Genomic DNA, 12,290 nt, shown 5'->3' with positions numbered 1-12,290 from the left:
ACTTTAAATGTGCAAACAGCTCAAAAAATTCTGTAGTTTACTCAATAGTATTGTATCAATGTTAATTTCTTAGTTTTGATAAATGCCTAATTGTTATGTAAGGTATTAACATTAGAGGAAGTCAGGTGAAGGGTGTATAGGACTTGGAATTCTTCCATAAATCTAGTAAAATTACTTCAAAATAAAAAAATTATAAAACAAAAAAGGGAGATAACTATTATTATTTGGTAGTACTTATGAAAATCACGTTTAAAAATGCCACAAAGCTAATATAAAAAACAAACGAGATGTGGACTCTTAAGATTGTCATGCAAATCTGAATCCTAATTCTAAGTTCATCAAACAGCTTAATTTTTCATCAAACCAACACATTTTTCTTAAGGAGTGCTAAAAACCTGAACTGATAAAAACACACTCATACTACTAACATATCCACTTTGATGGTATTAGGGATCCATACAAAGATTTTCATTGGAAAAATGATCTGAAACTAAAAAGGGTTGACCTACAAAATCACTTATGCCACCTAGTGGTGACTGAGATAAATATGACAGCTGGCTGAAAGAAAAGGCTTGAAGCTCTCTGTATTTATGATAAATAAGCCTTAACTGAGAGAAAAAAGATGACAATGCAATATCTAATACTATATATCATTTATATTAAAGGTATTCAAAAATAGGAGATTTCAGTAAAATCAGTTTGGAAGAGCAATTTAAATTAAGCCAGGGGAGTAGCTTGCTGGCCACATGAGCAAGCAGCAATCTGAAGTGACACTCCTGTTTCCAGCTCCATATTATACCATATCAAACACCATCTCAACTCTATCAAATCATTATCTTCACTATGGAGATTTCCTTGAAATGCAAAAACCAAATTACAATTGGAAAAGGGGGGGGGGAATAAAAGGGGCAATGAAGACAAGGAGAGTATTCTTGAATGATGAGGAATAAAAAGATAAACCAAAAAAATAAGGGAGGAACCCTGTTCCTTAGAGGCAGGGTTAACCACTCCCATTAAATGCAGGATGGAAAGAACAAGGATGAGGGCAATGCAGGGGCACAGAGAGAATGCAAAGGAGTCGTCAAAGGGCCTGGGTTCTACTCCTTGGCTCTCAGTGTGTGTGTCCCTCTCTGAACTCCCAGACCCAGATCTATAAACTGGTATGATACAATAAAAGGACCCCCTTAAGTTCTATCTAATATTCTATCAGGCAATCACAATAGGAGAAATATTCCTGACTCCTTAATAAAAAATTACTTATGTGGTAACAATTGAATAAAACAGCCCAGAAACAAAATAAGTAATAGGGCTTAACATATTTCCTGGCACACAAGTACTTCATCAATATTAAATATTAGCAGATAGGAGACTTTGGGAGATGAGTCAAAGAGGGAAAACAAAAGGAACAAAGAGGAAGAGAAAGAAGGGAGAGTGAGTCCAGCATGCAGAATTTTCTAGTCCTAGTTCTCACACTATTACACATTTAAATATCTTCCTCATAAATGTGGACCAGAAATACTCTTATCATGTATGAGATACCTCTGCACTTAAAGAATTACTACTTAAGGAAAATGCTATTATCACCTTTTGATAAGAAGCAAGAAAAATGGTCTCTTTACACTCATTTTTATTAAACAAATAAGCCTGGTAGTGGAACTTTTTTTATTTAATGCATAAACATATAAGTCTATTAGAGAAATTGTACATATTGGTGAATATGGTCAATGGTCACATCTATGGGTTAATTCTTTACAAATCAGAACCAATAATTAGGATAGATTCTATGTGCTCTTCATTACATTGTGAAGTGTCTTGTGTAGTCGTATTCTATTGTTGGAATGACAGCTTGTACAAATTTCAAGAAAATTAGGAGATACCTAAAGATCTTTAGCTAAGGAAAACAGATTGGTAAATAGTTCCATGATTTAAGCTAACATTACAATTACCAATTTTTTAAAGCAATAACTCCTCAGAAAAAAATACAGAAAATCTTAAATCAAGTATATTAAAAATTTCAATCATACAAAGTTTGTATTTATTCAACACAAGGTTCTCTATAACTTTAAGAATGCCTGACCCATTCCCATTTAATATCTGCAAGTAAAACTTCTTTTTTTGGTGTCTTTTTGTCTTTTTAGGGCCGCATCCAGGGCATATGGAAGTTCCCAGGCTAGGGGTCTAATTGGAGCTGTAGCTGCCAGCCTATGCCACAACAACAGCAATGCTAGATCTGAGCCACGTCTGCGACATCCACCACAGCTCACAGCAATGCCAGATCCTTAATTCGCTGAAAAAGGCCAGGGATCAAACCTGCATCCTCATGGATGCTAGTCAGATTTGTTTCCACTGAGCCATGAGGGGAACTCCTGTAAAACTTATTAATGAGTACAAGTTCATATTAGCCCCCAAATTTTAATATAAAAATAAGGACAAGGCTGTACATGTTTAATGAGTAGGAAATGGTCTTTTTACTACCTATAAGTTTACCAGAGAATGTTAGAAAATGAGACAGCACAAAGAACATAAAAATACTGATACAAAAGAGAAAAATAAATAAAAATCTCCATAAAGACTGGTTCTAGGTTAGTATATGTACTTGCCACAGAATCTGCTATATTGGACTGTCTTTAATAAATTCCTAAATTTTTTTCTATGTTCCATTGCACTTGGAAGCTTTTTTTTTTTTTTTTTTTGCTTTTTTAGGGCTGCACCCATGGCATAGGGGTCAAATTGGAGCTACAACTGCCAGCCTATGCCACAGCCATAGCCAGAGCAACACAGGATCCAGGCCACATCTGCAACCTACACCACAGCTCACAGCAACGCCAGATTCTTAACCCACTGAGAGAGGCCAGGGATCAAACCCATGTCTTCATGGATCCTAGTTGGATTCGTTTCCACTGCGCCACGATGGGATCTCTTAAGAGCTTAAGTTTTACTGGGGGGGATTGATATACGGAGTATTCCAAGTTGCTACCTAGCTTCCAAAATAGAGATGAATGCTCAAATTATGCATAATAGGATTTTAGGAGTAAATCTGGCTGGACCAAAAGTTTTTTGGTTTGTCTCAATAGAAATCAGCCCAATGTTTCTCTGAGGGATGCCATTCTACCAGCAATGCTTAGGTTATCGGTAGTTTCAAGATAGTGGTGACCCCTCTCCCCGCCCCCCAGTTTACATCTAACACTGAGTGGCATGAACCACCAAGTCAAAAATCAAGTATCTAACATCAAATTAATTCGAGCTATTTGGTACTTAAATCATTAACTTTGACTGCTTCTGATGAATCCATGCTATGGGTACATATACTTCAGGATCCAGTAGTTTGCTTCATACCCTCTTGTCAACACCAAAGAACTAAAGGGATATTCTTAGCTGGAGAAAAATGAAAATAGATTTCATGTGCTTTACTTTTTAAATTAGCCTATTTGTTTAATTTGAATTCTTTGCTTCAGAGAGAACTCAGACTGACACAATCCAACTCTACTTTTACCTGATGGGAAAAAAGTACATTTTTGATAATATGTTAAATCAGAAATATGCTTAAGGAAAAGACACTCATGTGTTTCCTCTAAATTCATAGGTTACTCATCCTTCATCAGTAGATTAAACCCATTGAGTTTCTTTTCCAGCAAGAGCTAACTGTTTAGGAAGCATATACTTGTAGCCATTGCCTCTTCAAAAAACGAAAACATTTGGCAAACTGCTACCTAGAAGCACACAACTGCTCTGAGGTTCTGAAACAAGGCAGAGCTAACCAGTGCACACAGACACATGTAGTAATCAACTGAGTAAGACCACAACTATCACAATGTAACATTTTCTAAATAAAGACTCCCACTAAAATCCAGATACCAGGGGCTAAAATAAGTTACAGGTACTGTGCCATTAAGTTCACACTAAGTTTCCCAAAAGGGGGGGAGGAAGGGGAATCGCAGAAGCCAGTTTGCTGCTATCACATACACAGGTAAGGATACATATGGACACCAAGTTCTCCCCCTCCTTCTGCAACAGTCTCAATAATCTTCTTCATCACCTCTGCATGCCTAAAAGCAAAAGAACAAATCTTATTAGAATCAGTCAGACCAAAACAGGAAAATCAAGTCTTTGTGGAAAAAATCTGTCAGTTAATTTTAATACAGAACAGTAATGCTGTAAAATATTCTCCTCCCTACTCCCCAACAAGCCAGATTGTTGAGTCATGTAAACAGTTTTATTGGGGGAGAAGATAATTTTTAAAAGCTATGGCAGTCACAAGTGAACACAATGGGACTAGTTAGCTTTTCCATAACTGGGGGTGGAAGGGGGGGTGGGAGTAGGACAGAAAATCAGAGAAAGGGAAATCATGCCAGGGCATAACTGCAAAGCAAGGCATGTCTGCTCTAAGAAACACAAGGAATCATACCACATAAATTCAAAGAAACTACACAATAATAAAGTTGGTCAAAAAAAAAAAATGCCACACAAAGAGATATTTACAATGCTGTGATTTTGACTGTATCTAGCTGAGAAAGAGCAAAATGTGAGTTAAAGAAAAGCTAATTGGTCAGAGTTAATAATATTTTTTCTTTATCCTAATGCATATTGCCAAAATTACCTGATTTAGAAATTTTTTTTTTGTCTTCTCAACAGAAAGATTTATCTGAAGTGTTCCATAAATCTTTTCGTGGCCAGCTGATGTCTCCCCCATTGTATAGAAAAGGGTGTTGTCTCTTTTCCTCACTGAGTAAAGTTTACACTTCAGAAAGAGACCTGCCTCAGTTTGATAAGTTCTCTTCTACAATCTCAAATTACAAGAGGAACCAACAAAATAACTCTCAAAAATGAAAACATTTTAAATTAGATAATTCAAAATGAAAACTAGTGACCCTTGAATTACTTTTCACAGTTGGCAATATTAAAAACTCTTGGAAAAAAAAAAAAAAAAAAGGAGTTCCCATCGTGGTGCAGTGGTTAACGAATCCGACTAGGAACCATGAGGTTGCAGGTTCGGTCCCTGCCCTTGCTCAGTGGGTTGACGATCCGGCACTGCCGTGAGCTGTGGTGTAGGTTGAAGACGTGGCTCGGATCCCGCGTTGCTGTGGCTCTGGCGTAGGCTGGCAGCTACAGTTCCGATTAGACCCCTAGCCTGGGAACCTCCATGTGCCGCGGGAGCGGCCCAAGAAATAGCAAAAAGACCAAAAAAAAAAACTCTTGACATAAAATAAACTTGAAAAATGAGCTAGGCTTTCTTTCTAATTAAGCAATGGAATATCAGCGGTTAACAAATCTGACTAGCATCCATGAGGTTCAATGCCTGGCCTTAGTGGGTTAAGGATCTGGCATTGCCATGAGCTGTTGTGTAGGTCACAGATGCAGCTCAGATTCAGCATTGTTGTGGCTGTGGTATAGGCCAGTGGCTACAGCTCCAATTTGACCCCTAGCCTGGGAACTTCCATGTGCCATGAGTGTGGCCCTAAAAAGCTAAAAAAAAAAAGAAAAAGAAAAATTCTGAAGAGAGTATGTACATCAGCTGTACTTATTGGGCTCTGTGAAAACACACTGATACAAATTAAATTCCAAATTATAAAATGCAGTTGAGGGAGTTCCCACGATGGCTCAGTGGTTAACGAATCCAAACAGGAACCAGGAGGTTGCGAGTTCGATCCCTGGCCTCGCTCAGTGGGTCAAGGATCCGGCGATGCTATGAGCTGTGGTGTAGGTCACAGATGCAGCTCGGATTCCGAGGTGCTGTGGCTCTGGCGTAGGATGGCGGTTACAGCTCTGATTGGACCCCTGGCCTGGGAACCTCCATAATGCCTTGGGTATGGCCCTGGAAAAAGACAAAAAATAAAATAAAATGCAGTTGATTTGGTAGGACTGAAAACTTAACTGAAAATAAAGGAGAAGAGAAACTCTGCATACATCTCCCTTCACTAATCAATAAAAGGAGATAAACAGGTTACCTAGAAAAAGCACAACTTTTTTGTGTTTGTTTTTTTAGGGCTGTGCCTGTGGCATATAGAAGTTCCCAGGCCAGGTGTCAAATTGGACCGTAGCCACCGGCCTAGGCCATAGCCACAGCAACGCCAGATCCGAGCTGCATGTGCGACCTATGCCACAGCCTACGCCGACACCGGATCCTTCAACCCTGCTGAGCGAAGCCAGGGATTGACCCTCATGCTCATGGATACTAGCTGGGTTGTCAGTGCTGAGCCACAACGGAAACTGCCAAATTTAACTTTATATTCCACATTAACAGAAAAGATTTATCACAGCATAGCCAACCAATGTCTAAATGATTAGTATTTTTTAATCTAAAAGGGATCTTCCAAACTATTCTTGGAGCTAATAACAAAAGTAAAATCATCACAAAGATCTATACTTATAGCTAAAGACACTCAAAGAACAAGATATTTGTAATGAACTCAAACTTATAAAATAAGTTGGTAAGTTTTTTCTTCTTTACATTTCTAAGGAAAACAAAAGAAACTTATTTATTAAATATTTTTTTCTGTTTGGGCACTATGTTTACATAGACTCCCAAATAATAAATCCATGAAGTATACACACACCTGCATGGGTGAACTGAACACATAGGGGGTGGTGGAAGGTGAGGGTGATTTTCAATGGTCACTGTTTTCTTCACATGATCCTGACTGATGTCTTCATACATGTGCTCAACTGTTAAAGGCTGCCGTTGCTGAAACCATAAAACATGCTTTAAAATTACTATTTAAAAACTTTAAGGCCTAAACTTCAGTGTTTACAACATATTCATGCTCAGCCCCCACTTTTCTTGTGATTTAGAATTCTAGATTATTTAAAACCACCAGATTACTTCAGAGAAAATTTATACCGAGTAGAGGTAGGAGGAGGGAGTCCTCCCATTAAAGGCTATGTGACATCAGCCACCATCTAATGCAGAAAAAATCCCACAAAAAGGGAGCTTCATGGCTATCAAAACATTCTATAACTTTGTAACATGTTTTAGGCCTATTTTGTTTTATTTTCTTTTCCATTTATAGTCATTGGAATGATAGGTTAAACAATTTCATTTTATTTCAGTTATCCTTTAATTCAATTAAATGAATGGGCAAAAAAATGGTTTTCTGTTTTAAGAAAAAAATAAACACATGCAACATGATCATGTAAATGCTTACATAGCCAAGAGATACAATCACAAACAAAATGCAACTTCATTTTCCCTCACATTTGAAGGGATAAGCTCAAGAAGTAAATTTATAACAGATTATTTCTATTTAATTTTTCATAGTGGTGTTGTCAAACTGAATAATTCAGTTTCTTCAAAATAAGATTCAAAGTCAACATTAATCATAAAATTGTAAAACAAATAATTTCAAAAATTTAAAAGGCAGAAATATATATCCATGGACCTAATGACAAAGATTTAAAGCCAACAATTTAAAATATTTACATTAAAATAAGTTTTTCTTTATTTTTACCTCATCATAGCCAAACAACCATAGTCGTGGTGTCTGGTAATATTTATCATAAGTGATGTAAAGATCATAAGTTCTGGTTTGCAAAATAGCGTCTTCACCTCCAGCATCAGTTTTAGCTTTACAAGCTTCTACTATTTTCCTTGTATCTAGAGTAGCCTGGGCAATAGTGGAGAAAAGTTTACAACCATTAAAATCACTATGAATGTAGCATTTTAGAAAATCTGTTTTCCCAACCCATGTATTTTTTTTTTAAAGCAGATATAACAAAATTCAAAGCTAAAATGCTATATGCTATAAGCAATGTACACATATAAAAATTTATTTGCTAGATCAAAGTATTACTAAGAATACCAATCCAAGTTCATTCATTAAAAATAACTAAATAAAACTCAATTTACAAACCTCATCTGTTTCCAACAATCCACTCTCTTCATATTCTGTTATAAAAATCAACAAAAGATTAATCAAGTTCAAAATACTTTTTACTAAAACAAATTCATATTCAGAATATCATTCAAATCCTGGGTTTGCTTTTGTTTCCGACTACAGATATTGAATAAGTATGAGGGAGCTAATGCTATACTTCCAAAGCAGCGACTTTACCTGACAGAGTCATAAAAAGTCAGCACACTTAAGGTTTGGTCTGTGCTACAGTCTGTTAAAGATACCATTTGGCATAATAACACTGCAAAGTCCTCAGAGACTCCACAGAGTGCATGAGGCTATTTATTATATATATAATTGCATAAGACATACCCGTTAAAGTCATCGGTGACTTCCACTTTGATGAATCCAATGGTAAATTCCCAGTTTTCATCTCAATGACCTCTCAGGAACATGTGGTATGTTTTATTTCCTTCCCGCTGGAACGATTTCTCTCAGGTACGATACTACATCTTCTTGGCGTTCCTCCCACCCTGCTAGCTTCTTCTTCACTATCTCCTATGCTGCTTCCTCTTCATCATCTATAGTAACCAAGACCCCAGTTTCTGGACCTTGTCTCTTCTCTATTCACATCTACTTCCTTGATGTTTTCATTTAGTCCCAATAGCTTTAAAAGCTGATGACTTCAAATTTATTCCCTAACTGCAGACCTGGACACCTGATTGTTTACTTATGGCTCCAGTCAATAAGCACAAACAGCTTATGTCAAAAACTAGGCTCCTGATTCCCCCTCCAAAGCTATTCAGTCCTACATTTTTTCCCTATCTTAATTAATGACATCTTTCCAGACGCTCAGATAAAAAATCTTGGAGTCACACTTGACTACCCTGTGTCTCTCATGTCACATCCAACCCAGCAGCAGCAAATCCTTTTGGCCCTACCCTCAAAATATGTCCAGAATTCTGCAGTTTCTCATCACTTCTAATTACCAATCAAACCCATGCCACAATTATGTCTTGCCTAGATTGTCAAAATAGCCATTTAAATGTCCCCATCCCTTTCAGTCTATTCTCGGCAGTGTGGTCACAGTTAGTTATCCTGTTAAAATGTTAAATCTCATCTTCAGTTGTTCCTGTACCTAGAAATACCCTCCAATGCTTCTTGTCTCACTCTGTGTTAAAGCCAGGGCCCTTCATTATCTGGTCCCCATACCCCTCTGACTCCAGGCCCTGTTACACTCCCCTCCCTCCTCTCTGGACATAGAAGCCTCGTTGCAGTATTTTATACAAGCCACACATGCTCCTACTTTGGGGCCTTTGAACCCTTCCTCAGATATCCAAATAGTTTGTTCACTTGCTTCCTGCCAAGCTTTACTCAAAAGGCATATTCTCAATGAGGCTTTTCTTGACCAACCTATTTAAAAATAAGACTCATCCTACCACAAAACTCCCTACCCCCTCCTGCCTTTATTTTTCTCTCAGCACTTTATAACCATCTAAGACAGTATATGTTTTGCTCATCTACTGTTTTTGGTTTGTGTCTCCAAATCAAATATTAGCTCCATGAGATCGTGTCTACTGCCTTATCTCTAGCACCAAATATAGTACTTGATACATAGATACTGTACTGCTCTATAAATATTTGTTGAATAAAGAGTGAAAATTAACTGTTATGTTGGATACCAAGGACATTGTTCTTTAAGCAAAATTCCATACATGGCAATTCTTTAACTCTATCCAAGGAAAATGTAACAAACACACTAAAAGGCTGCAGATATTCAAGGCAATCCCACATCTTGTACTCTAAAAACAAGACTTTATTCATAAGATTCCCCACTCCAACTTGGACAACTGCATGCTATTCAGACAGATGGGCTCTAGAAAGACTATTTGTGCAAGAAGGTGGCTCTGACAATTATGAGACATCTAGGTGGAAATGAAACTAAAGAAGTAGATCTGAAGTTCAGGAGATCTGGGTTGGAGGTTTAGACATGGAAGTCCTGAGCACAGACAGGGTGTATGAAGTTGCTGTGAGCAAATTTGGCTGCTAGTAACTCATCTGGATTTCTTCAAATGATGGGTTTACAATGGAAATAAGGATAAGACTCTCTTGGAGTTCCTGTCATGGCTCAGTGGTTAACGAATCTGACTAGGAACCATGAGGTTGCGGGTTCGATCCCTGGCCTCACTCAGTGGGTTAAGGATCCGGCGTTTCCGTGAGCTGTGGTATAGGTCGCAGTTGTGGCTTGGATCCCACGTTGCTGTGGTTCTGGTGCAGGTCAGAGGCTACAGCTCCAATTAGACCCCCAGCCTGGGAACCTCCACATGCCGTGGGAGTGGCCCTAGAAACTAAGGCAAAAAGACAAAAAAAAAAAAAAAAAAGGTTAAGACTCTCACTAGAATTCAGGAACAGATATACAGCTAAGTTTCATGGAAACTCAGAAGTCATGTAGGAAACAAAGCTGAACAGTACTTTTGAATAAAGCTTACTCTGGCTATTTGGCCATGCTGTCACCTCCTCATTGGCAAGTACCACCTGCCATTATGTGGTGCTTCGGCTCTTAATGTCATTATCTTCTACTTCTTCCTGCTATAAGATGTGTCTATGTCCCTGTAAATTCTATGAATTTGGGGGATTTAACAACCTTTCAGCCTACAAAATGCCTGCCCTTTTTTATATTCTCTTCTTTTTTCCAACTGCCAACTCTCTCTATAAACATACATATATTCATATTTAAACTCCCATAGAGATTCTAATGCAATTTACACCATTGTTTTTTCCTGTCACACACCATTTTGTGGCAAACCAAAGTATGCAATTACAGAAGCCATAAGCGTAGACACAAATCTACTTGGGAGTATAGGCAGTGAGGAGAGAAAAGTGAAACTCCATGAAATAGTAACATTTAATAGCTGAACAGCTAGGCAGAGTAAAAGAACCCCAGAAGACTTAGAAGAAACAATCAAAAAAGGAAGAGGAAAACCTCATGTCATAAAAACCAAGGGGGAGAAAAAAGGAGGAGGAAAAGGTTAACAGAATCAAATAAATAACGCAGAGAAGATAAGAATAATAAGGACAGATTGGCTTTAACAGAAAGGTTGTCCTGATGACAGCAACTTCTTTATCTAATTTTAAATATCCGAGGTCTCACCTGTATTAAAGATTATCATGCTAGTGAAATATGAAGCTCTGAATAGCCATATACTTTTTTTTTTCCTTTTTTCTTTTTAGGACCACGCCTGCAGCATTTGGAAGTTCCCAGGCTAGGGGTGGAACAGGAGCTAGAGATGCTGGCCTATGTCACAGCCACAGCCAACTCGGGATCCGAGTTGCATCTATGACTTACACCAGAGCTCATGACAATGCCAGATCCCCAACCCACCGACCGAGGCCAGGGACTGAACCTGCATTCTTGTGGATACCAGTCGGATTGTTTCTGCTGAGCCACAACAGGAACCCCCTAGCCATATACTTGTAGAGTTGTATTACTGTAATTACTGTGCTCTGTTAAGTACAGTGGGTTTTAATCTCTTGTAACTGATTCTCAGCTGCAATCCTCAGTGATTTCAGAGAGCAGTGAGGGGATTCTGTGTGGTTCAAAAGGCCTCATTAAGAATCACTATCAGGAAGTTCCCTTGTGGTATAGCAGGTTAAAAATCCAGTGTTCCCACAGCTGTGGCATAGGCGGCAACTGCATAGTGGGTTCGATTCCTGGCATAGAAACTTTCACATACCGCAGGCATGGACAGAAAAAAAAAGAGATAAGGATCATTATCATAAGTGCAACTGTTAAAATTTAGAACTCAGTGAAGTAGAATTCTTAATCACATGAATTACATATATTCCAAAATTAATATTTTTGACAGAACACTGAAAACCAGCTACGACAGAAAAAATAAAAATCATTATTAAAAAATTAAATGCTTTACTCAGCTAAAAAAATAAATAAAATTAATATTTTATTGTGGTTAAAGAAAATGTAGAACATAAATACCTTCCATATCTGCAGCTTCTCCTTCATCTTCCTCTTCCTCCTCTTCACATAATGCTGAACAATCCTGGAGTTTTATACCATCCTGTGAAATGAATTATATTTAAAGTTGCTTAAATATATTCAAATACTGAGGAGCCACATGCCAGCACAGTGCTAACCACTGTAAAAATAAGATATTTCCTATGTTCAAGAAACCCCTACTTCAGATGATAAATCCATAAACCAATCATTAAGTGGTGTGCTAAGTGCTGTGGCTGAAAAAATATAAGGCATATCACAGAAGCACCAAGAGTCTTCTAAAAATAGTTGCCAGTTGTATTTTCAACAAAACAGTATTTTTAGTTAACCAATTCATTAGTATTACAAAATCAGTTGAAAGTTAATTCATGCCATTAATTTAAAGGGAAAAGGATACACTTATATATCATGATACATTTATAAGTTAAATTTATTATTATAAATCAAGT

The 12,290-nt window shown here is 37.6% G+C and overlaps 1 protein-coding gene across 1 annotated transcript in view; it reads right to left on the bottom strand.

Annotated features, from left to right (window-relative positions):
* Window positions 1-1,612: 1,612 nt before the first annotated feature.
* Window positions 1,613-12,290, bottom strand: part of ATG3 (autophagy related 3) — a 31,248-nt gene continuing 20,570 nt past the window's right edge. Inside the window, exons 7-12 of the mRNA XM_047792602.1 lie at window positions 11,824-11,905; window positions 7,848-7,882; window positions 7,446-7,601; window positions 6,555-6,682; window positions 3,978-4,046; window positions 1,613-1,877 (exon numbers count right to left, since the gene is read on the bottom strand). Coding sequence (XP_047648558.1) covers window positions 1,796-1,877; window positions 3,978-4,046; window positions 6,555-6,682; window positions 7,446-7,601; window positions 7,848-7,882; window positions 11,824-11,905 — 552 coding nt within the window. The 3' untranslated portion in view covers window positions 1,613-1,795. The remainder of the gene's footprint in view (window positions 1,878-3,977; window positions 4,047-6,554; window positions 6,683-7,445; window positions 7,602-7,847; window positions 7,883-11,823; window positions 11,906-12,290) is intronic.

Source organism: Phacochoerus africanus, chromosome 1 (assembly GCF_016906955.1).
Source record: "Phacochoerus africanus isolate WHEZ1 chromosome 1, ROS_Pafr_v1, whole genome shotgun sequence".
NCBI classification, from domain to species: domain Eukaryota; kingdom Metazoa; phylum Chordata; class Mammalia; order Artiodactyla; family Suidae; genus Phacochoerus; species Phacochoerus africanus.
Note: the sequence above shows the minus strand (reverse complement) of the source record. Positions and strands in the feature narration are given on the sequence as shown.